A 25,299-nucleotide genomic window follows, 5' to 3' on the forward strand; every position below is an offset into this window, starting at 1 on the left:
GGGGGGGATTTTTTGCCCGCCGACACCGCGCGCTGCCGGCGGTACCCGGATGTCCAGGCTCCGGCACCCATTAAAGGCGCCCCGCGGGGTAGCTCTACGGTTTCCTATTGGTCGAGCCGCACGTCAATCACCCACAGCCCCTAGCCAATCGGGAAGGGGAATCCCCGCCTTTCTCGGCTCTTCTTTGACTCGATTGGTGGAAAATCACGTCCTTCACATCTCCCCACCAATAGGCGTCGCGGCGGGGGTCGGGGGGGCGGGGCGGGAGCCGGGATCCCGCTGGCCAATCAGCCGCATTGTTTGTGGTGGTGCCGGCTGGAGGCTGCGGCGCCTCCACTGCTCCGCCCGCCCGGCCCGGCCCCGGCTCGGCCCCAGGGCACCCCCCGGCGCCCCCGGCCCCCAGGGCGGCGTCCCCCGAGCCAGGTGAGGCCCGCGGGGCCGTGTTGGGGGGGGATGGGGATGGGGATGGGGAAGGGAGCTGGAGGGGATCGGGCCCGGTGTGGGCGCCGGTGTGGGGGCGGGAGGGGCAGGGCCCAGCTGTGGGGGGGAAGGGGGGGGCAGAGGATGAGGGAAGGGGAAGGGGGGGGGGCAACGCCTGAGGGGGGGTTGGGGGGTTCGGAGCGCAAAGGGGATGGGGGGGGAGCGCTGAGATTTGGGGGAAGAGCGGAGGGGATGGGGGAGGGGGCAAAGCGCAGGGGGATTTGGGGGGGGGGGGGCAGAGCTGAGGGGTTTGATTGCAGCGGAGATTTGGGGGGGGGGGGGAAAGAGCGCAGGGATTTGGGGGGGGGGCAGATGCGAGGGGGTTTATTGGAGCAGAGCTCAGGTTTGGGGAGAAGAGCCCGAGGGGTTTGGGGGCGGCAGGAGAAGGGGGTGGGGAGAGCTCAGAGATTTGGGGGGGCAGAACAGAGGATTTGGGGGGGGACGGACACAGAGCTCAGGGATCGAGGAGGAGACGGAGCCGAGGGATTTTTTTTTGGGGGGGGGGGAGGGGAAATTTGGGGGCAGAGCTCAGAGATTTGGGGGGATGGGATAGAGCAGAGGGGTTTAGGGGTGCAGAGCTCAAGGTTTGGGGGGTGAAGCAGCAGGAGGAGTTTTGGGGGGGGCATAGAGAGCCCCAGGTTGGTTTTTTTTTTTGGGGGGGGGGGGGGGTGCAGGGGCTGGCCCAGCCCTCGGGAGTGGGCGAGGAGGGCTGGGGGCGGGGATCCCCCGCGGTAAAACGGGGTGTTGGCCCTTCCCTCGGGGCGGGGGGGGGGGGGCGACCGGGACCGTCTGGGCCGGGGTGGGGCCGTCTGGGCTGGGGGCGGTGGGGAAGTGGGGGGGTCCCGGAGGGAAACGGGGGCGGCCACCCCCCCCCCCCCCCTTAAGGCGGAGGCGACGGAGCGAGGGGATTTTGGGGAGGGGTTTGGGGGGCAGCAGCTTCTCCGCGAACCCGGGGGGGGTGGGATTCATCCCCCCCCCCTCCCATCCTCGGCTTGGGGGCTGCTCTGTGGGGAGAGAAGCTGCGTTGGGGGGGGGCTGCCCAACCCCCCCCCACACACACACCTCTTTCTTTGTTTCCTGCTGGGTTTCGGATGTGATCCCCGTGTGTGGTTTCCCCCCCCCCCCCCCCCCCAATTTCCATCGCGTTTCCCAGCTCCCCCCCCCCCCGCGGGATGGGAAGTGGGAGCAGCTTTTCCACCCCCCCACCCCCCCTTTTACCGATTCTTTCTCCAAATCGGGGGAGGGAAACTTTCCCATTTCCCCTTAAACTCCTTCCACCGTGGGGGGGGGGAGAGGGGGGTACCTGCACCCCTTTCCCTTTTCCCATCAGGATTTGGGATGGGGGGGGGGGGAACTGAAAACGGGTTCTGTGTGTGCAGTGGAGTCCTGGGCTCCTCTTGGCTCCATTTCCCAATTTGAGGTCTTCAGATCTTTCCCCTTCCCTTCGACGCCTGGAAAGAGGCTTGGGGAGGGGGAGAGGGAAAGTGGGGGGGTGAGGGGGGGGTCTGCCGGGAAGGGTTGAGGTTTGGGTGAGTGTTGAGGAGGGGGGGGGGAAGAGCTGGAAGTGAGGAGGAGGAGGAGGATGAGCAGCACAGGGATGCGATGGGATCGATCGACTCCAACTGCTTCGCCTTCTGGTTGCTGAAATCACCCCCCCCCCCTCCCCAAAATGGAGGTGTTGGCTTGGCTGTTGTTTTTTTTTAAAGATAGACTTAATATATATTTAATTATTTTTTTTTTTGGTGCTTGCTGACAGGCTGAGGGAGGAAAAAAAAAGAGAAAGGGGGGGTGGAGATGGGGTAGAAACCCGCGGGGAACAGCAGCGTCCTCCTGGAGATGAAGGGGTGGGAGGGTTTGACTCCTTCTTGTGCCGCCTTTCTTGGGGAGGGATGGCACGCCAAGGGGGGGGTGGTGGGGAAAGATGGGGCCTGGGGGCTTCCTCGGAGCCCCTCACCCCCCTTTCAGGGCTTTCAGTCCCTCAGGATGGCAACCAGAGGGGTTGGGGGGGAAGGATGGGGCCTCCAGATGTGCTGCTGCAGGTTTGAAACACCTCGGGATGCTCCTGTCACAGGGTGGGGGAGAGAGGGGGGCAAACGCTGCTTTGATTGGGGGGGGTGTGTGAAACTCCACAGTGGTGACAGATTGATGGTGGCCCTCGTGTCCCCCCCACGTGGGGATGATCCCCACCCCACACGTGGGCTTCGTGCTGGTCCCACTTCAGGGTGTGCGGGTGCGGGAATGGGAAGCGGCCGAACCCGAACCCACAAACCTTTCCCCCCTCCCTCAAAAACAAAAACCCCAAGCAACCCACCCCACCCCGTTCTGCTGCGGGTGACCTGATTTGTGAGCCCTTCAGCTCTTCCCCACGAGGTGCAATCCCTTCTCCTGATCACGAGGCCTCCAGGGAGCATCCATCTTTGCGCCGTCGCCATTGGGGGTTTCTTCCTCTTCCTCTCCCAAGGGGCTCCCGGATCCCCTGGGAGCATCCCAGGCCCTGTCCCTGCTCCAGGTGCTGCCCATGGGGCCAGGCAAGGGGGGGGAAGCAGGGATAGCCCCAGGACTTGAGTTAATTCAGCTTGAAGATGCTCTCCAAGTGGATTTTTTTGGCTTAATGCTTGCTGGAGGGGAAGACACTTTAGGGGGGGGGGGGGGGTTGAGAGGAGAGGAGCTTCCCAAGTTCATTCACTGAAGGAGAATCCAGATTTTTTTTTTTTTCATTTAATCAACAAGTTTCTGTGCTTCATCTCCCCAACTCCAAGTTCTTCTCAGGGCCACACACGTGGGGTAATTCCCCCCCTTCCCCCCCATTTTTTTCTTTTTTTAATCATCCTTTTTTTTTGGCTCTTTGGTCATCCTGGAGTCCTGTCTCACCTCTCCCTTTGAAGAATCTCCACTTCTTAACCCAAGAAGGAGAACTGAGGATGTGAGGAAAATATGAAACCATAATTTTATTATTTTTTTAAAACCAAAAAGAACCTGGAGTGACTTTTTTGTTGGTGTTTTAAAAGAAGCTTTGGATTCAGAAGTTCTCGGAGGGGGCAAACACAGCTCCGGGGGGAGCAAAATGTTTCTGGTTAAAATAAAAAGAAGAAAATAAAAAAAAAAGAGATGGGGGGGGGGGGGAAAAAACAAGAGAAGGGAAAAAAAAAAAAAAAGAGATTGGTCATAAATCCAATCCCCATGGAAAGCCATCACCTCACACACAGAAATTGGACCTATCAGACTCTGCCACACGCACTGCTGCGGTTTTACAGCCTTGGATGGAGGGCTGGAAGATGGAGAAGGAACTCAACTCACTTCTCCTCAGGATCTGGTTCCTTCCTCAGGTGCTTTGGGCTTCACCTCCCCCACCACCACCACGTGGATTTCTGCTCCTCCATCCCCAGGAGGTTCTGGATGCTTCGTTTGGGGTTTTTTTTTTGGTTGGGTTTTTTTTTTTTCAACCCGTGGCACTTCCAGAAATTGGGCTGGGCTGGGCCACAGCTTGGGAAATGTGGCTTTGCCTTCAGCCCCTGGTGGTCTCCTTCAGATTTCCAGTTGTTTTCTTGCCCCTTTTTGCAGTAATTTGGATTATTCACCAAAATCACCCCATTTTTATTTTCTTTTTTTTTCTACTTCACCTGCGTTTCCTCCAGGAGTTTTCCAGGGAAAACCAAGGGGTGTCCCAGTGGAACTGTTGGGAGAGGTGGAGTTGAAACATTTATCTGGGTCACTGGCAGAAAGAGAGACTCAGGAAATCTTTTTTTCTTTTTTTTTTTTTTACCTTTTAAAGAAATAAACTCTACAATTGGGACTTTGACAACGTGAGGAGTGGGGGCTCAGCCACCCCCTTGACTGTATTTTTCCACCCATTCCAGAGCTGTCTCCTCTCTCTGGGAAAGCTGATGACTTAATTAAATTTAATTATTATCTGGACTCCTGGATCCCACCTTCTCCTTCCCAACAGACGTGGAGATGGGCTTGGAGGATGGACATGTGCCCTGCTTCTCATTTTCCTCCTTTTTTTTTTTTTTTTTTTCATTCAACCTGGGAATAAATGGACTTAAAATTCAGCCAACGTGGAGCTCCAGAGGTGATGGTTCTCCAGAACCCCAAATCTTCAAGGATCCTCTTGGGATTTTCTGGGATTTTCATGGAATCAAGAGAAAACTACAGGAGTTTCCAGGGGTATCCGATTGGTTTTCCCTGACCCACAGGAGCAGCTCTGGATTCAAGAGCAACGTTCTCCCCACATTTCTTGTTTGAGCTCTGGCTGCTCCTTGGACTCAGCCAAAGCCAAGTTTCCTGGGAAAGCTCTGCTCCTTTTGCCCAGAATCCCACCTGGAGCTTGATCCTTGGGGTCAGTCCATTAATGATCCCACCTCTGGGATGCTTTGAGCTCTGTGCAGCCCTTGGGAAGCTCCCCCTTCTCCTGGCTGAGGATTTCTTCTGATTTTTATCCTCCACAAGTTTTCCTTTCCATGGAACTCTCAACCACAGGATTGTTGGAAGAGGCTGGAGGAGGAGGAGAAGGGAGAGAACCCCAGACTTGGGATCACTTTGCCAGCTCTACCCCTCAGATGTGGAACGTTTGGGATCATGCTATCCAGAACATGCCTGAAATCCTTCTGAAGACCCCAACACCAGCCTTTGGAATTTGGAGAGTGTGAGGAGAGGCTCTTCCAAGCTTCCCCTCTAAAATTAGACCCACGAGCAGCCTGGAGGAGTCTATAAAGAGCTTTGGGGTGGGTTTTATTTTCCACTCAACCTCCACGTGGCTGCTCCACGTTGCTGTGGCCAAGCCCCATCCTTATTGTCCCATTCTTCATCTTTTAGTTGTCCAGCCAACTCCAGTAGCACCTGGATGGATGGATGGATGGATGGATGGATGGAGCCCCTGCTCAAGTTTCAATGCATATTTTGGGGCTTGAACCCTGAAATTACCCAATGGTGGAGTCCTGCTAGGAGGAGGGAAGAGGGGAATGGTGTCCCCTTGTGCTCTGAAGTTCTGGAGAACCTGCCCCCAGCCCCAAGTTCCCTCCCATTTCTTGGGTTTGGTTGCAGCAGATGGTGTTTGCTTTTCCTGGAGTGACCATCACCTCAAATTGAGCCCAGAAATACAGGATTGAATCTCAGAAAAGGAATGGGAGGATCCCACTTCTTTGGGATTAAATTGAACCAAACCCCATCTCTCATCGTGGGAGGAGGACACCACAGCTGCTCCTTGCCTCTTCTCCATCTCCTGGACCTTAGAGCACAGCAGTTGGGTGCTTCCATACTTGATACCAACCCCTTGAAATCCTGATTTAGTTTTTTTCCTTCTCCAGTTCAATATTGAGGCCTAAACCCAGGGTTTTTACCACCAAAAACCTTATGCTCCCTTCCCAGAGAACCAGATGGGAAGGGTTTGCTTCAAGCTTCCAGCAAGGAAGGAGGATGTGCCCTCCTAAAATTCCACTGCTTGGAGACCAAACCTCCAGATTTTCCCCCTAAGGAGGGGCTGAGGGGGAGTAAATCACCTCCAGTCTCCTCAATCTGTGCAAGAACTTCTCCAGGGATGAAGATTTGCAAAGTTGGGGAGCCGTGGAGGAGCAGGAGGGGAAGGAAGGAAGAAGGATCACCTGAAGTTCAAGGGAGAAGTGAGATGCTTCACCTTCAGTGATTGATCAAACCTTTTTTGGCTGCAGGGAGACTTCAGTTTTTTTCCCTTTCCCTGCAGCAGAATCACTTTGTGAGTTAAAGAAACTTCCCTTTTCTCCCTGAAAAGCCAAAAGAGCTGAGAAAGCAGGAGGGAGGGGGGCAGGACATGGATCTTGAAGGCTTCCAATCATCCTGAGTTTGGTTTGTGTGTTTCTTGTCTGGGCTGGGTGGGGCTCTTGTAACCTGGAGGTGAAAATGGGAACACTTTGCCATTTTTCCAGACTTCTAAAACCCATTTTGGTTGCCCAGGCAAGTGCTGAGAGCTTTAAAATAGTTCTGGATGAGGTGGCTGAAGGAATGGCCCCACCAGGGCATGGACTGGGCAGGAGCTGGAAATCCAGGCTGCTCCCAGTTTGCTCCCAGTTTAAACCTCCCCTTTTAAGGGTGCTTGGTGGTGGTTATAGGAAACCCACAGTGGTGGGAACAGTGCTCCCACGTCCACAGTGAAACCATCTGCTCCTCTAGTACGTGGTGGCCTCTCAGCAGCCAAGAGATAAAGCTCTTTAGATCTTTTTTGGGTTGGTTTTTTTTTTGTGGATTTAAAAGAGGATTTGGAGCAACAGGCAATTGATTCCCAGAATCTCTGTTGGTACCCCTGGACCATCCCCCTTTTCCTCTGAAACAGGGACAGGATGGGGATGGGTTTGTTTGGAAAGGGTGGAAGATCAGATCCCTGTTTTGGTTTATTTTGTTTGGGTTTTTTTTTGGAAATAATCTCCTGTCTGGGCTGGGTGGGGGTTGCTCCTCCTGCTCCATTGGGATTTGGGAGAACCAACACTGGAGTGGGAAGTGTGCTGCAAGCCTTGGGATGGAAGGTGGGACTGGATGGGCTTAGAGAGCTTTTCCACCCTTATTATTCCAGGATTAAGAAATGCCTGGGCACCATCTGGCAGTTCCAGGTGTTCCTCTCCTGCCCCTTTTCTCCTTGGTAGCCTCAGATCCTTTAATTTCTCCTCCCCTGGTGGGTTTTTTTTGTTGTTGTTGCTTTGCTCTCCCGTGGACTTTTGCTCCTTTCCCTCTCATTCCTTCTGCTCCTCCAAAATTCACCACCCCAAGCGTTGGGAGGTGGCAGTGGGGTGAGGTTGGGGTGGGCACAGGGTGGTCACTTGGTCTCAGCAAGACCCATCTGGTGAAGTTAGCAATCAAGATGAGCCAGAGGAGCCAATCTTGGGCTTTTTCCCCCTGAAGGTTGTTCTGCTTCTTGGGAGTTTTCTTGGGGAATTCTCCTTCCAGAAGTCCCATTGAACTGTAAATGGTTTGGGTTGGTTTGTTCAAAATCATCCTTTTCCCCCCTGAATTCATCTTCCAGTTCTAACAAGCAATTCTTCAAAGCTCTTCTTTAGTCTGAACTCTGTGGTGATGATGATGATGATGATGATCTGCTTGCTGTCAGAAGGAAGGGAAGCCCAGAAGTCAGAAGGAGAAAGGGATTTATTCCTAAATCCTTTGGGTTTGGAGGAGAAAAGCTTGGGAGAGGAGTGGTTCCCAAGGGACAGTGCAGGTGAGGAACAAGCAAAAGAGGAGTGAGTCCTGGTGAACCCCAACCCTTCCCTTGTCTGCTGTGGTCATTGACCTGGCCTGGATACCACCAGAGGTTTCATTCTGGCTGAGTTTAGAACTGGGGAGAAATGTTGGGAATAAATCTTTGGCTCCTCCCCAGTCATGAAATGAGTTGGGTTGGGTTGGGTTGGAAGGGACCTTAAAGGGCCCCAGAACTCCAGGTGGGGTCTCAGCAGAACAGAGCAGAGGTGAAGAATCCCCTCCCTCACCCACCTGGCAATGTTTCTGCTGATGCAGCCCAGGACATGATTGGTTTCCCAGAATCATGGAATGGGTTGGGTTGGAAGGGATGGAAGATGATGAAAGCAGAGATGAAACCCTCTCCATCAAACCAGGGGTGGTTGAACATCCCTCACATCTCTTCTGCCCTGTCCTCCATCCCACTTCTGAAAGATTTTGACAGCCAGGAGGAGGAAAGGTGTCAGGAAACCCAAAATGCAACCCAAAATGGGAGGTGTCTGCAGTTTTCAGAACCAAGTGGTGCCACCAGTGGGTTCCTTTAAACTGTTGGGTGTGGCAAAGCCAAGTTTTGGGGAAGGGATCCCCACCAGCTTTGGGAAATCCTGGATCCAGGTTATTGATGGAGAAGGTTTGGAGTGGACCCGTCCCAGTACCGAGTGTGGTGAGGACTCTGCCTTCAGCTGGGAATGAATGGTGGAATGTGGTGGAGATGGAAGTGAGGGGCAGTGAGATGGGGTGGAAGGGCCTGGGGAGAAGGAAATGGTCATTCCAAAAGTTCTCCAAGGTTTTTAACCAAGGTGGATGTTTATGGGGAGATGTTTGGGATGGGGAAGTGGTGGTACTCTGCCCTCACTGTCACATCAGGCCTGCCATCCCTGGCACTCTCCATCCCTGGGGTTCTCCCATCCCTGGGGTTCTCCCATCTCAGGGGTTCTCCTGTCCTTGGGGTTTTCCATCTCCAGGGTTCCCCATTCATGGGGTTCTCCCATCTCCTGGCTTCTCCATCCCCCAGGTTCTCCCATCCCTGGGGTTTTCCATCTCCAGGGTTCCCCATCCCAGGGGTTCTCCCATCTCCTGGGTTCTCCATCTCTGAGATTCTACATCCCTGGGGTTTTCCATCTCCAGGGTTCTCCCATCTCCTGGCTTCTCCATCTCCCAGGTTCTCCCATCTCAGGGCTTCTCCCATCCCTGGGGTTTTCCATCTCCAAGATTCCCCATCCCAGGGGTTCTCCCATCTCCTGGGTTCTCCATCTTAGGGGTTCTCCATCTCCAGGGTTCTCCCATCTCTGGGGTTCTCCCATCTCCTGGCTTCTCCATCCCCCTGGTTCTCCCATCCCTGGGGTTTTCCATCTCCAGGATTCCCTATTCCTGGAGTTCTCCATCTCCTGGAGTTCTCCATCTCCTGGGTTCTCCATCTCCTGGGTTCTCCATCTCCTGGGTTCTCCATCTCAGGGGTTCTCCATCCCAGGGGTTCTCCCATCTCTGAGGTTCTCCCATCTCCTGGCTTCTCCATCCCCCAGGTTCTCCCATCTCTGAGATCCCTGGGGTTCTCCCATCCCTGGGGTTCTCCATCCCTGGGCTTCACCATTTCTGGCCTTCTGCATCCTGCCTTGCAGCCCCAAGCCAACACTGGTTTAATTTCTGCTTTCAGCACAAAAACAAAAAACAAAACAAAACAAAACAAAACAAAAAAAAAAATCAGTGAATTCCCATTTTACCAGAAGCTGCTGGGCTGAGACACCCAGGGAGCAGTTCTGTCCTCGTGGCTTTTGGAGGAGCTGCTTGGTGTGCTGGGCCCTCAAAATGCACCTTAGTGAGACCTCTGCCTTGTTCTCATCACCCTCCCTGCTGCTTCCTCCTGCACTTCATCTTCTGTCCCTCCCACCCTCAGGACCTCCTTTCCTTCACCTTCCTCCAAGACCTGCAGGACTTGGGTTCTCCTTGGGGTTTGGGTGCTGCCATGAACGAAATTCCTATGGAGCTTCCAGGAGGAGGGAAGAGATGAGGTCCTGAGCCCACTGTGGGGCTCTTCCAAACCTTCTGGGGTTTGGGAGGGATTCAGTGGGATATCAGCCCAGGTTCTGCTGTCCCATGGGTGGGGGAGATTCCCCCATGTGCAGGGCTTGTTCTCATGATGTTCCTGGGAATCATGGAATGGGCTGGGCTGGAAGAGACCTTAAATCCCACCCATTCCCACCTCTGCTATGGACAGGGATCCCTCCCACCAGCCCAGAGTGCTCCAAACCCCATCCAAACCTCCAACAATTCCAGGGATGGGGCAGCCACAGCTTCTGGGGGGGCAACCTGGGGCTCAGCACCCTCACCCCAAAGAATTTCTCCCCAATTTCTCCTCTCCATCTTCCCTCTTCCAGTTCCAAGCCATTCCCTTTCATCCCATCCCTCCAGCCCCTTATCCACAGTCCCTCCCCAGCTTTCCTGGAGCCCCTCCAGGTCTGAAGGTCCCACTTGGAGGGATCTGAAGCTCCTTCAGGTGCTCTAAGGTCTCCATGGAGCCTTCTCCAGACTGGACACCCCCAACTCTCTCATCCTGACTCCAGAGCTGCTCCAACCTTTCCAACAGCTCCAGGATCTCCTCCTGGTGTTGTTCCACCACCTCTGTGTCCATCCCCAGCACCTTCAGCACCTCACTCAGAAGATCCAGGACGCTTTTTGCCCTCCTAGTTGATTCCGATGATTTTGTGCTGGTGGCCAAACCCCCCACGTGGAACCTTGAGGAGCAATTTCTGGAGCTTTTATTTTATTTTAATTTTATTTTTCGGGGTGGGGGGTCAGGTTTTGGAAAAGAGGGGGTGGGTGTTTAATGCTTCCTGGTCAGGAAAGAGTTAAAATCCCTTGGGAGAGGAGCAGGAGCTCCTCTGATGAATGAAGACAAAGTTTGGCTGAGGGCCAGGAGCTGCTGGCAGGAGGTTTTTTTTGGGGGGGGGGGAGGAAGAACAAGAAGGGAGGGGACACCAAACCCCCCCCCCCCTTCCCAAAACCCCAACCTCTTCCAAAATGACCCCAAAACTCCAGGGAACGCCGAACAAATTCCTTACTCCGAGGTTCCAAACCGGTTGCAACTGGTTTGGGGGTTTGGTTTGGGATTTTTTTTTTTTTATTTTTTTTTTCCCATTTTTTTTTTTTTTTCCCCTTTCCCTGCCCCCGCGAGGCATGCTGGGTAAAAGTCAAGCATCCCCCCCCCCCCCCTTTTCACCCCCCCCCTTCTTCTTTTGTTTAACATAACAGTACCGCGGCGTATGATTGGCAGGGAAGTGCCGGGGTCCCTGCAGGTCCCTGGAGGGGGATGGCACCGGGGGCCACCCCGGCCCCGCTCCCCCCTTCCCGTTCCTCTCCCCCCTTCTTTGCTCCCTGATTTTCTTGACAGCTGGAGGAGGCAGCAGGAAGGTTGGACCTGTAAGTACAACTGGCCCTGGTTTGTTGGTTTTTTTTTTTTTCATTTTGACTCCTTATTAAGATCATTTTTTTCCAAATCTCCTTTATTTATTTCTCATCTTTTGGAAAAAAAAAAAAAATTAATTTGATTTGGAGCTCGTTGGTTGTTTCAATTTTAGTTCGTTTTCAATTTCTTGTTCATTCTTAAATTTCTTCCACGTTTCATTTTGTTTATTTCATTTTTCTAACGTTTTCCCCATTATTATTTCATCTTCCCATTTTTATTCCATTTTGCTTCATTTTTACTTCCATTCTATTTTTACTCCCTTTTATTTCCTTTTCAATATTTCTAATTTCCTCCCTAATCCCATCCCCAATCCCATTTCTAATTCCACCCCCAATTCCATCCTTAATTTCATTTTCCACTTCATTTCTTTTTTAACTTCACTTTTCCCCCTCATTTTTTTCCCCCTTCATTTTTTTCACCTCTTTTTTTGTTTTTTTTTGCCCCAAACTTCTTTTTTTTTTATTTTATTGCCCTGAACAAAAGCCTCTCTATGGACCAGCACCTCCTCTTCCTCTCTCTACTTCCCACCAGGACTTTTCCACCTCTTCCCATCCCCTTTTCACGACCACCCCCCCCCCAAAACAACCCCAACCCCACCTCCCACTCAACCCACCCCTTGGCCAACCTTCTCCCACCTATTTAAACCCCCCCAAAACACCCCAGACATTTCTATGTCCTTTCCCTGAAGGAATTTTTGCTCCATTTGGGGTTTTTTTGGGGGTTTCTCCTCCGGCGCCGCCGCGCGCACAAAGCCCGAGGCCGCAGTCGAGGAACTCTCCGGGCGTTATATAAGGCAGAGCCTGCGTCATCCCAGCCAGGAGGAGGAGGAGGAGGAGGAGGATGGAGGCTGAGGAAGCCCAGCACTCCCTTTCCCTTCCTTTTCCCTTCTCTTTCTCTTCCCTTTTCCCTTTTATTTCTCTTTTTTTTTTCTTTTTCCCCTCAGGGACCTTCCCGTCCCCACCCCCTCCCCAAAACATCTGTATCCGTTTTTTTCCCCCTCTTTTGGGAAATCTCCTTTCATTTCAGTTTGTTTCTCCCTCTCCCCCATCCTTCCACAACTTAAAAATGATTCAGGGGGGGCTCATTTGGGATTTTTGAGGATCCCACCTCCATCTTGCCTTAAACTTAACCCCAAACTTAGCTGGGAAAAGAAGGAGAAACACTTTTTTCTTTCTCCACACCTTTGCGCCAAAACTCAACCTGGGGGGGTGCAGAATCCAAGACAGGAGCGATCTGGGGGTCTTGGGCTGTGTGTGTGGGGGTCTTGGGGTCTTCACCCCCCCCCCCCCCCTGTGCTATGGCCACAGGGATCTGACCCAGTGGGATGGGGAAGTTGCTCGGGGCCGTCCCGCCGGCAGACCCAGAGTTAGATGTTTTATCTTCAGTTTCTGAATTTCCTTTTTCCACTGAGCTTGGTGAGGAGAGGAGGAGGAATTGGGGGGGGAAGATGGGATTTAAGGGGGGGGGTTCAATGTCTGCTGGGGGTGAAAAGGAAAAGGGGGGGAAAGGGCAGAAGTGGTTTTGATGACTTCGTGCTGCAACGACCCGAGGAATTTACGGGCTGCCGCAACCACCCAGCACCTCCTGGAGCTTGTGGCAACCCAACCTCGGGGTTTGGCTCCTCCAAACCTTCCCTTTGTCTTTTTTTGGCTTTTTTTGTCTCCTTTCTGAGGCCAGAGGGAACGGGCAGGGAGAAACCCCCAGCTTCACACACCACCACCCCCCTCCCCATCGATTTATGAATGACTCCGCTTTTTTTACGCTCGGCGAATCGTTTCCCAGAGCCTGTCAGCTCTTTTTCTCTTTGTTAAGGCTGCGTTTTGGGGCTGTGTGTGTGCCTTTAAAACCTCCTCTGCACCTTCTTGATCCAAATCTCCGCCGCGGAGCTTTACCTCTTGCCTTTTTTTTTTGGTCGTGGGGGTTGGTTTTGGGGGGGGTTTTTTGGCTTTAATTCTTACCTGCGGATCAAATTCCTCCACGGGGCTGGAGGAGCACAATAACCCCCAACCCACTGGAGGATTTCTTGACAACTCCCAGGGTTCAGAGAGGATCATGGCTTTTGATTCAATCAGGAGATTTGAAAATTGATTTCTTCAGTCCACCCCCACCACTGCTTCGAGCCCTTTCCCTCCACCTCCCCGCCGAATCTCTCGCCGAGCCGTTGAGTCGTAATTAACCTTTTTAGGTTCTTTGCCTTTTTTTTTTTTTTTTTTTTTTTTTTTTTTTTTTGATAGCATTGTATGGAAATGCTCGCCCTGGGAGCCAGCCATTTTGTCTGTCTGCTGTGTCAGAAGGCGTTTTACAACCGAGAGGTTGGGTTGGAGGCAGCCCTAGATGGAAGCCAAGACCTGGGAGAGGGGGCACGTGCCGCTTTTTAGTCGCGCGATTTCAGCCCACGGAGCCCAACGGGGGTGAAACCCTTTGGGTTTTTCTCCAGGCTCTGTTTCTTTTGAAGTTTGAATCAGGTGATTCCAGGCTGGAAAAGTGGGGTTTGAGCAGAAGGTAAGTTGGACTTGGCCACTTTTCCATGAGTGTAAATGCAGTTTCTGCTCCTGGAGCCCGGCAGAACTTGGTGTCAAATAGATTTGTTCCACCAGTAATGGTTTGAATATCTAAATGATGGCACCTGGATGTCCAGGGGGATTAATTTAATACTGAAATTGCAGTGGTTCTGGTGGGATTCACCACGATGGTGGTTAGAGGGCCTACCCAGGGATGGATGAGCACTGGGGCCCTGCAAACGTTCATGGAGATGAGGAAGAAATTCTTTGGTCTGAGGGTGGTGGTTCCAAGAAGCTGTGGCTGCCTCGTCCCTGGAAGTGTTGAAGGCCAGGTTGGAGATGGGGGTGTTGGGGTTTGGATGCTGAGGTTCCCAAGTCGTGTCCCCGTGTCCTCATGTGTGACAGACAGGTTTCTTTTGCTCTTCCAACCTTTTTGGAACCAACCCAGCCCCAAATTGTGTGTGAAGGTGGTTGTGTCCTCCTCAGGCTTGATTTCAGGGGGTGGGGGTAGCCATGTTAACTCCCAAATCTCTCCTCCCAGTGGGGATGATTCCTTCTGGGACAAAATCCAGTGTGAAATCCAGGCTGGAGCTGGGAGTGACACTGAGCTGTGGATTTAGGCTGCTTCTGGCCCTGGGGACATGGAACTTGGCTTCCTTGGCACTCAGTGGGGCAGGTGGGATGGCCCAGGATCTCCTTCCAGCTCTGTTGGTCATTCCCACCCATCAGTTGGGAATCCTGGCTGGATGATGTGCTTGGAGCTGAGGAAGGACAAACATTTGGGTCAGCTCGAAGAGGGGACCCTGAAGGACAGGCAGGGAGAGGCTTTTGGACCCTTCCCTCAAGAAACTCCACACTCACTTCAGACGGTGCCAGATGTTGGTCCCACCATCACCAGGAGATTCCTCCACCCAGGAACCAGCTGGATCAGCTCCTTGGATTTACTTGTTTCTCTGCTTGAATATTCATTCCTTTGGCCCGGTTTGGATGGTTCCAGTTTGGTTTTTTTTTTTTTTCTTTTTTTTGGGGTGGTTTTGATTTCCCTGCTGGGTGCTCTATCAACCAGAAACTCCCGACCCGGGTGCTGCTTTGTTTGTCTGGGAAGGGCAAACCCGTCCGGCGAGTGCCGGCGAAGCGAAACCGCCCGGAGCCAAAGGAACCTCTGGAGCAGCGTGGGAGGACGGAGCCAACGCCGGCGGCACGGACGGGCACTGGGCACGATTCTCTTGGATTTATGCACCTGGAACTCTTGGGAAGAGCATCTGTGCACCAAGCACTTGTCCTGAGCTCCTGCTGGAGGTGATGCCGAAGTTCTCCCGGGGCTTCTTAGAAGATGTTTTGAGCTTCAGGATGCTTCAGTTCTTCTCTTGGACCTTCCTGCTCCTCTTTTGCCTTTCTTCTTCTCGGAGCCTTTTAAACGTTGGATCTAAACTCACTTTTTATTCTGGGAATGTCAGGAAAGCTCCTTCAGCTTCGGAATTGCAACTGGAGGTAAATCGAGGCAGCAGCAAACTGTGGTTTATCCTTCTCATGGTTTTTCCCTGAAAGCTTTGAGTTTGTTGTTGCTTTTTTTTTTTTTTTTTTTTTGCCACCATTTGAGAACCTGATTACAATTTCTTATTAATATTTTTGAAAACCAGAAGCCCAGCCAGCTCCTTGGGATGCTCCACATCTCCAGGAGGGTTTTGCCTGAGGCCAACGGGTCCGGTTGATCCGGTTTGCGGTGCCGGCGTGCCGGCGTCCTTACCCGTTGCCTCCCCCGTTCTCCAGGTGGACCTCCAGCTCCTCGGGGCCTCCAGCTCAAGGGCTTCACTCCCTGAGGTCTTCTGGATGAGGGGATTTCTCGGGAAAGCCACCAGGAGCACCTTGGATCTCTGGGTTGGGTCACTGTGTGTCAGCAGCGCCGCTTCCCGACCTTCATCTCAGCAGCTTCTGGGTGAAGGAGCTGCTGCTACTCTTGGGGAAGGTGAACGTTCTCCCCTTTGCCTTACCCAGCTCTGGAAAAGCTTTTCCCTTTCCCCCTCCTGGCAGCTGAAGGGCCCCAGTCAGGCAACAATTGGAAGCCTGATTTAATTTGATTGAATCTGGCTGAAAGCTCCTGCTCCTTCCCAGCTCTGGAGAAACCTCCTCTTGGAAGGATGAAACAGCTGTGGGACCTCTTCCTCATAAGGACCCTTTTGATGTCTTCTGGTGCTGAAGCCACTCAGGCTGGAGGGGAGGGTGGGGTGAAAACCCTTCAGATCCCATCTCTGCTCCACCAGGGGGGGATGGCTCCTCCATGGGCTGCTCAGCTGCTGGGGGTTGCTGGGTTTTCTCCTCGGTCTTTGTTGTTTCATTTCTTTCATTCCTTTTTGGTGTCCTGAGACAGCGTTTTCTCAACTTCCCCAAGGACAAAGCTCTTGTCCTCCAGCTTCGTGCCCAGGATGCTCTGGGATGTGGTACCAGGATGGAACAAGATCCTAAACTCATGGAATCATGGACTGCTGTGGGTGGGATGGGACCTTAAAGCTCAGGCCACCCCTTGATGTGGTCAGGGGCACCTCTCACCAGCCCAGGTTCCTCCAAGCCCCATCCAGCCTGGCCTGGGGCATGGGGCAGCCACCTTCAAGCTCACAGAATCATGGAATCAAGGTTGGAAAAGCCCTCCAAGATCATCAAGTCCATCCCAACCCCACCATACCCACTGAACCATGTCCCCATGTGCCATATCTACGTGTTTTGTGAACCCCTCCAGGGATGGGGACTCCACCACCACCCTGGGGCAGCCTGGGCCAGGGAACCTCTTCCAGATCCCTACTGGTGAAGAGGTTGGCTCCACCTGAAGCCTCCTCAGAACCCACCAACCCTCCCTTTGGGTACCTCCCTTTATTTTTTTGCCTGTGGCACCTTCAGGTGCAGCTCTCACCTTTTTGTGTTCTTTAAGACCTTCACACTTTACCAACGTTCTGATGCTTTTCCTCATGTTGGGGACATCTCTCCACCTTTCTGAAGGCCAGAAGGAGACAGCTGTGCTTTTGGGAAGCCAAAACCTCCTGGCTGCACTCTTTTCATTCCTTTTCCCACCTTCCAGCTGTGTTTGTCCTGGTGCCAGAACACCTGGTGGGGAATGTCCCCATGCATGGAGCAGCGCAAGGTTTTGGAGTCCTGAGCCCTAACCAAGTGACATTGTCCCCAATTCGCTGCTGGGGTGAGGTGGCACCAGCTGGGTGGGTGGTGTTTTGGGGTGGCTGAAGCAAGAATACACTCCTGATGTCTCAGCATGGAGCTGAGGTCCTGGGGACAAAGCAGGAGGAACCTGGAGGTGGCCTTGACCGCGCTGTGGGTCGGTGCCACCACTCAAGGATGATTTTTTCCACATGGCCTCAAGCAAACGCTGGTTGGAAAGCTCCTGAGCTGCCTCCCCATGCTTGGGCCTTTGTCTGCCAGGTAGCTGGGACTTCTCCTCCTCCTCCTCACTCACTTTCATCTCTCAGAAGTGGAGGAAGGAGCCATGGAAGCTCTTTCATGGCTGAGTTAATTGGAGCTCCGGCGCTTTCCCAGACCGCAGCACGGGGTGCGGTGGAGCCTCCTCCATTCTCTGGTGGTGCCTCCACCAATCCAGCCCCACTCGGGGCTTCCATTTCACCCGGGGTCAGTACTTGAAGGTGGGGGTGGAGAGAGAACATCATCTCCTGTGTCTTCCTCAGCCTGCCCACGCTTGCCTTGCTCAATCTGGGTGCCGGAGACGCACACTTTCCTGCAGAGACCATCGAGGAGAAAGAAGTCCAAGGTGCTCCTGGTGAACGTGGCAGCCTCTGGGGAGTGGGGCTGTGCCAAACTGGACTTTTTTTTGGTGGCTGTTGCTGTTTTGTGGCAGATTTGTGGTTTGTTTCTGCTGCTGTCCTCCTTTTCTTTTGAGAGGAAAGATTCTCCAGTGCCGTTTGTGCCTTTGAGACCTCGATGCCGAGGTTGAACTCGGGTGCAGGCTGAACCTGGGGAGATGTGGTAATACAGGGGATTTAAAACTGAGCCAGGACAAACCTCCTCCTGGCAGGAGTTGGGCTCAGTGATGCTTTGTCTCGTGACAGAATCAAGTGGAGGAGGCTCCACCTTGGAGGTGCCCAAGGTTCGGTTCCTTGCCTCTTCAGCTCAGACTTTCAACAACAGAGCTAAAAAAACCCATCAGCTTTTTTGAGACAACCACTTTTTCATTCTTCCTTCTGCCCCGGTTGGGTGTCAGCACCCCCCCAGTCCTCCTGTCAGGGGTGAAGACCTCCCCAAGCTGTTCTTGCCCAGTGGAGCTCCCTTGACTTTCATGTTTTTGGGGTTGTAGTTTGTTCCTATCAGCTCGGGAGCAAAGGGATGGGGTTGGGTTGGGCTCTGTGGTTGATTCCCCCTCTTTTTTTAACTGCATCTGTTCCCTGCGGGGCATTTTTGCACCTGGAGGAGAAGCCAGGGAAGATGGAGAGCGAGCGTGGGTGGGGATGCTCCGGTGTCTTCCATCCTTTGAGGGAGAAGGTTCCTCGCGTTCCTGGCTGCCAAACGGGGCGGCTTCAAAAGGGTAGAAAGCAGGAAAAACAGCGTGGGAAGGGGGGTTTGTTTGATTTGGGAAACTTGCTCTCAAGCTGGCCTTGGGCAGGAGTTGTGGGGGGCTCAGCCCCCGCCTCAGGATCCCTCGCAAACCCCAAAGCGGCGAAGTGGCGCAGACGCCGAGGCGAGGAGGGGCCCGGGTGGTGTCCCCGCGTGGTGTCCCCGGACGACTCTGTGTTTTCCATCTCCTCTTTCCAGTCGATCTTGTTGGTGTCCTCCCCCCCCGAAGGGCTTTGGGGGTGCTCTCACCCCTGGGGTGCTTCTTCTTCTCCTTGGGAAACTCCTGGCCGGGCTGGGTTCGGGCCGGGGGTTGAGGCGCAGAGCGCTGCAGGTCACCGCACGCCGGCGCGTGGGAGGTTGGGTGCACCCGAGGGGGGAGGTTGGGCTTGGAGCTTCTCCCCTTTTGGGGGGGGGGCTCTGTGGTGTGTTGGGGGGGGGGTTCAGGCTGCTTCTCCCTCAGCTTTTTTGCCGGGTTCCTGACAGTGGTGTCCCCCCATGCAGGATGGACAGGATGACGGAAGACGCTCTGCCGCCTCAACCTCCTGAACGCAGCTTGGACCAAGCGGATGAGCGGAGGACGTCCTGGCCAAGAGGTTGAAGATGGAAGGGCACGAGGCGATGGAACGCCTGAAGATGTTGGCCTTGCTGAAGAGGAAAGACCTCTCGGGCTTGGAGGTGCCTCACGAGCTCCCGGTGAAACAGGACGGGGTGAAAGTCTACGAGGAAAAGCTGAACGGGAGCCTGAGGCCCCATGGGGAGGGGAGGACTGCGGGGAGGCCGGGCAAGGAGAACATCAACGACGAGCCGGTGGATATGAGTGCCAGGAGAAGGTAGGTGCCAAATCCCTCCTGTCTCTGCCTTGCCTGGTGCCAATCATGGGCTCAACCCGATGTGAGAACCTTAGCTGGGAATTAAATGGATGTTTTGTGGGCCCAGAGGAGGCTTCCTGGGCTCCACCAACTCCCTTTGGCTCAACACCGAGGAGCGGAGCCTTTTCCCCCCCCGGAGGATTTCTCTGGAAGGGTTTTAGCACTCTTCTTTCATGGGTTTTGCTTCTCCTGCCCTTTATTATTCCACCCCAACACCAGCTGGATTTGGGTTCCTCCATCCATCCATCCATTCGGCCTCAGAAGCTCCAGCAGTGGGGTGGCTGGCAGAGCAGGCCCTGCTGGTGTGTGGGAAGGAGAAGATTTAGCTTCTTCTCCAGCCAGGATGTTTTATTAGCACCAACAAACCTGGCATCAGAAGTCCTGTGTTGATCTGGAAGCCAGATGTGATGTGGGTGGTGCCTGTGGTCACTCTTGGACCTGACCAGAGTTGGGCAGGAGTCTGTGTCAGGAACAAGGAGATGTTTTTTCCTTGGTGGAACATGAACCTGCTCATGGAGAAGCCCATGAAATGTTGAGTGCTGTCTGTTTTTCCAGGAGAGGTTTCTCCTTGTGATCTTCTGGATGTTCAACATGACGGTTTTGGTGGATGAGAAGCTGGCAATGTATGGTGGCAGCAACCATGGCCTGGGCTGGTTGAGGAGGGATTTCTCTCCCTTTTGCTCCTCTCTGGGGTGACCTCCCTGGCCCCTCAGTCCAGTTTTGGGATCCTTGGAACAGGAGAGATGTGGAGCTGCTGGAGCAGGGGGGTTTGGTGGTGGTGACTTGTAGATCCCAGGGAGGTTCTGCCTGTGCTTCTGGGGTGGTGAGGATGGAGCAGCTCTGCTGTGAGGACAGGCTGAGAGTTGGGGTGGTTCAGCCTGGAGAAGACCCTCCTTGGCCTCTCAATACTGATGAGAAGATGAGGACAAACTTTTGAGCAGGGTCTGTAGAGTGGGACAAGGGTGATGGTTTGCAACTGGAAGAGGGGGAGATTCAGGCTGGGTGGAAGACATTTTTTAGGATGAAGGTGATGAGACCCTGGCCCAGGTTGCCCTGAGAGTTGGTAGATGTCCCATCCCTGAAGATATTCAGGGTCAGGTTGGATGGGGCTGTGAACATCTGGTTGTAGATGGCCCAGCTTATGGCAGGGGGTTGGATTAGGTGGACTTGGAAGGTCCCTTCCAACCAGAGCCATTTCTTGGTGCCTCAGATGAGTTCCAGTGGGGATCATTTTGTCCTCATTGATGTGTCATGTCGGGGGGGTTGGTGGTCACTTGTAGAACCCCCCCCGGAGGGCTCCTGACCCCAAGGGGACTGGTGAGCAGGTGATGAAGGTGGAATTTGAAAGTTTCTGGGTGCTTTCAGCATAATAAATATCAGAAATATTAATTTCTAGACGCTCGCTTATCTCTCACCCCTTGGCTTGGAGACCATGAGAAGTGGGGAGCAGACCTGGAGGTGGGAAGGAGGAAACCACCAGAATTCTTTTCCTTTCATGAGAAGATGAATGATTTCTCTCTTCCTGGTCACCCCAGATGTTTTTATTGTGCCCCACGGGGGTGGGAGCTTTCAGGAAGGAGCAACACCCTTTGCCAGCACTCGAGGTTGAGTGGTGTCCTGCTCCAAGCTCCCCCTCAGGGTGTTGCACCTCTAAAAAGCCCAGTTCTTCCCCAAAATCCCTCCTGGGTGAGACAGCAGGGGTGATACTCATGGATTTAATTTCTGGAGGTGATAAATGCTGATACAAAACTCAACTGGAGGTGGCTCACATTCTCCTCACCTCTGTCCTCTCGTGCCCTTCTCTCCTTTCAGCAGTTTTGTTCTAATTCCCCCTTTTGCCTTGGTCAAAGTCAAGAACCCAACCCTTGAGGTCTCCAGGCCCCTCTTGCAGGTGGTTCTTTCCCCTGAAATGTTGGATTTTTTTTTTTTTCCTCCCCAACTTCCCTTCTGCCTTGATGGATGAAAGAAAACAACCTGGCTGGGAGCTGGATGCTCCTGGAGAAGAATCCCCAGGAAGCCTCAGGATCACTGGAACTGAGGAAAATCCTGCTTTAAATTCTGACGCTTTAGTGCTCTGGGTGTGAGTGAGGATGCAAGAGGAGCAAGAAGATCTGGTGTTCTCCATCAGTGGTTGCTCCCATCATTGGTTACTCATCCATCTACCTTCCTACACATGAGAAAGGGCTTTTTCCTCGTCTGGGGAGGGAGCAGCAGCTGGAAAATCCCTGGGTTGCATCCATGGGGCATGGGCAGGGGTTCCACACCAGCAGGATATCCGAATACTCAGAGGATTCTATGTCTGTGTGGCACCAGGAGTGTGTGGTGGCCCCAAAAGGGCTCTGAACAACCAATGAACCCACAGACACCACCCAGAACTGTGTCCCAAGCAGCCAAGAGCTCTCAAGACTTTGATTTGATTGGATTTTGGTTTTCAAAAACCCTTTCAAGCTGCTTTTCTCCAGCTGAAGAGCAACCTGCAAAACACCTCCACTTTGGGGCTGGGGTGGAGAAGGTGACACCTAACAGTGGAGAAGGTGACACCTCTGGTGGAGAAGGTGACACCTCTGCAGCTCTGGAGCTTGGAAGTGCAGTTGGAACGTTTTGGGAGCTGAAGCTGCCAAAGGCAAAACCACCCTGGGGAAGCAGCATCTGCTCCCAGCATCCTCTCCATCCAACTCCATGGGATTTGGCCTTTGGCTCTGTGCTTCCTCCGGGGTGTTGAGGTGCTGGAGGTGTCCCCTCAGCAAGTTGGGGGATGGAAGACAGCTGGGAGGGTGGCTGGGGACACCAGGAGGTTGTGCTGCTCTCCAGCCAGATCTGGAGAGGTGGTGAACATCCTGAAGTTCAAGCAGGACAAGTGTGGAGTCCTGCAGCTGGGGAGGAAGAAGCCCAAGCCCCAGGACAGATGAGGGAGGTGCTGGCTGAGAAGCACGCTCCATGGAGGAAACGCCCTTGGGGTCCTGGTGGCCAGGAAATTCTCCAGGGGTCAGCAATGTGGCCAAGAGGGACAGTGTGTCCTGGGGGCATCAGGAAAAGTATCCAGCAAGATCCAGGGAAGTTCTCCTCCCCTCTGCTCTGCCTTGGGGAGACCACCCTTGGAATCCTGGATCCAGTTTGGCGGCTCCCCAGTTCCAGAGAGACAGAGATCTACTGGAGAGAGGCCAAGGAGAGCTGTGAGGGTGCTGAAGGGACTTGGAGATCTCTGCTGGGGAGAAAGAGTGAGAGAACTGCTTCAGCCTGGAGAAGAGAAGGCTGAGAGGGATCTTCTGAATGTCCATCAAGAGCTGAGGGGTGGGGGGCAAGAGGCTTGAGGCCAATCTCAGTTCAGTGGTGGCCAAGGAATCCGGGGTTGGAGCTGGAACATGGGAAGTTCCAGCTCAGGCTGAGGAGGAAACTTCATCCCTGTGAGGGTGGAGGGGGCCCAGGCTGCCCTGAGAGGTTCTGGAGTCTCCTTCTCTGGAGGCTTCCAGCCCCCCCTGGATGTGTCCCTGGGTGTCCTGCCCTGGGTGATCCTGCGGGGTTGGATCCATCATCTCTGGAGCTCCCTTCCAGCCCCCAACATTCCATGATTCTATGATTCCAGAGTGACCTCCTCATACAGCTTTGCCTTGAGGTTGGCTCAGAGCAGTGACATTTCCTCTGAATTTGGGGACTTTTACCCTCCTGGAGCATTTCATCATCCCCAAACTGCTGTCCCATCCATGGTGGAGGAGGAATTCATCCCCCTCCCAAATTTCCCACTGAAATCCTCTCAGCCTGGGGTTTTTTTTTTCCCCTCTCTTCCCCAGTGACCAGGACAGAGGCCGATTGACCCCCTCCCAAGACATCATTGTCCTCTCTGATAACGAAGCCTCCAGTCCCCGCTCCAGCTCTCGCATGGAGGAAAGACTCAAAGCAGCAAACTTAGAGATGTTTAAGGTAAGGAGGTCACCAGATTATCCCAAAACCCTCCTACCCCAGGAGCATTTCTCCTTTCCCCAAGGATTTAGGTACTCTGGGGGAGGTTGGGGGGGGGTTTCTGAGCAACTTCTGGCCAGCATTTTGCTTCTCTGTGGGACAAACTTCCTTTGGTTGAAGGTTCTGGCCACCAAGGTTTGGGCTGTTGGTTTTTTGGGGGTTGTTTTTTTTTCCTGCCTTTTTTTTTTTTTTTGCAGGGTAAAAGCATTGAGGAGAGACAGCAGCTGATCAAACAGCTGAGGGATGAGCTCCGACTGGAGGAAGCCAGGCTGGTCTTGCTGAAGAAACTGAGGCAAAGTCAGCTGCAGAAGGAGAACGTGGTACAGAAGGTGAAACCTGGAGTGTTTGGGATTGGGGTGGGACAGGGGAAGTGCTTGTCCTGGCAGAGCAAGTGACCACAAAGCCTTGGACCTTCCTTCACACTGCCTGTGTCCTCCTGGGGGATATTTCTTCCCCAGGTGTGGAGGTTCAGCCCTAATCTCCACAGCTCTGAAGTGATGGTGTTGGCATCACCAAGGCTCTGTCCCTGGGTTTTTTTTTTCCCAGTCCCCTGATGCCACCTCCCATCTTCTCTCCACCCAGACTCCGGTTGTCCAGAACGCGGCGTCTATTGTCCAACCATCTCCTGCTCACGTGGGACAGCAGGGACTGTCCAAGCTTCCCTCCAGGCCTGGAGCTCAGGGGGTTGAGCCTCAGAATTTAAGGACATTACAGGTGAGGCACCCGTTTGCTGCTCCAACCTTGAGAACTTCCCTTGGTGCACACACAAAATGCTGCAGATTTGTCACTGCCCGACCAAGACTCTTGGTCCAAGAGGTAGATAAATGGTGGAAGTTCTCAGCATCTTGAGTTTGGGCTCCCACAGTTGGTCTGGGAAGTTCTCTCTGCAGATGAGGTCCAACCATGAACCCAACTCTACCGAGTTCCAGGGCTAAACCAGGTTCCTGCAGGTTAAACCAGGTTCCTGCAGGTTAAACCAGGTTACTAAGGGTTAAACCAGGTTCCTGCAGGTTAAACCAGGTTACTAAGGGTTAAACCATGTTCCTAGGAGCTAAACTGTGTTGGTTAAACCAGGTTCCTAAGGGCTAAACCAGGTTCCTGAGGGTTAAACCAGGTTCCTCCAAGTTAAACCAAATCTCTAAGGGTTAAACCAGGTTCTGAAGGACAAACCCATCTTCCTTCCAAACCATCCTGGAGCTCCATCACTGTCCCCTGAGCTCCTTTTCTGGGTGACATCTCAACCTCTCACCAGCAAAGGTGTTGACTGGAGGTCTGGTGGACCTCAGAGTTCCAGTTGGCCTCAGGTCCTGGGTTTTGGGGAACTTTTTTTTTTTTTTGTGGGTTGGTTTTTTATTATTTTTATTGTTTGTTTTCCTTGTGAATCTCCTGATTTCCTGTCTCCTCTCTTCTCAGGGTCACAGTGTCATTAGGTCAGCCACAAACACGACCCTGCCCCACATGCTGATGTCCCAGCGTGTGATCGCTCCAAACCCTGCCCAGCTCCAGGGCCAGAGGGTCCCCCCCAAACCCGGCCTCATCCGCACGACAACTCCAAGCATGAATCCAGCCATCAACTACCAACCGGTGGGCTCCTGCTCTGCCCTCCTGGGGGTGGATTTTTTGGGGGGGGACACTTGTTTTGGGGGGGTTTGGCAAGAAAGGAAAATGGAGGCTTTGATGAGGCTGAGGCCTTGGAGCTCAAACCTTTCTCCTGGGAACAGCTTCTGGGTGGTCTGTAGAGGACCAACTGTGTCCTCCAAGCTTTGGGAGATGATCTGGAGAGGGTTGGGGACTCTTTGGGGTTTTCTTGCTCCTTGGCATCACCTGAAGGTGTGATGACACCTTGAGAAATGTTTCTCACACCTTGAGAAAAGGGCCGGTTGGGTGACAGGCTGGTGGTCACCTCTTGGGTGACAGGTCTTGTCACACCTTGAGGCCACCAGCAGCTCCTTAGCACTGGAACTGATTTTTTTTTTTTTTTTTGGTTCTGAGCTGCCATCCCTGCTCCCAAATTCCATCACGTGCCACCTCGGGTCCTCTTGAGGGAGCTGGGAGCAGAGAATCCTCCTCCCTCAGCTCCTTTGAGAGGTTGTAGGGGAAAAGTGGATTCATTGGGATTCTTCTTCCCTCTCCAGCAATCAAGTCCTTCAGTTCCTTGCCAGCGGACATCCTCTTCAGCCATCTACATGAACCTTGCCTCTCACATCCAACCCGGCACCGTCAACCGGGTCTCCTCCCCCCTCCCCAGCCCCAGTGCTCTCAA

The 25,299-nt window shown here is 53.5% G+C and overlaps 1 protein-coding gene across 1 annotated transcript; it reads left to right on the top strand.

Annotated features, from left to right (window-relative positions):
* Positions 1-382: 382 nt before the first annotated feature.
* On the top strand, positions 383-25,291 carry LOC115600352 (transcriptional repressor p66-beta-like; the record flags this gene model as incomplete). The annotated part of the gene is given in 8 exon segments (XM_030468767.1): positions 383-423; positions 18,712-18,782; positions 18,785-19,040; positions 22,868-22,997; positions 23,234-23,365; positions 23,619-23,750; positions 24,450-24,620; positions 25,172-25,291. Coding segments are annotated over 7 exon segments (1,011 nt in total), but the record flags the coding sequence as incomplete, so codon positions are not given.
* Between the last annotated feature and the right edge of the window lie 8 nt (positions 25,292-25,299).

This window comes from Calypte anna, unplaced genomic scaffold, assembly GCF_003957555.1.
Source record: "Calypte anna isolate BGI_N300 unplaced genomic scaffold, bCalAnn1_v1.p scaffold_67_arrow_ctg1, whole genome shotgun sequence".
Lineage (NCBI taxonomy): Eukaryota > Metazoa > Chordata > Aves > Apodiformes > Trochilidae > Calypte > Calypte anna.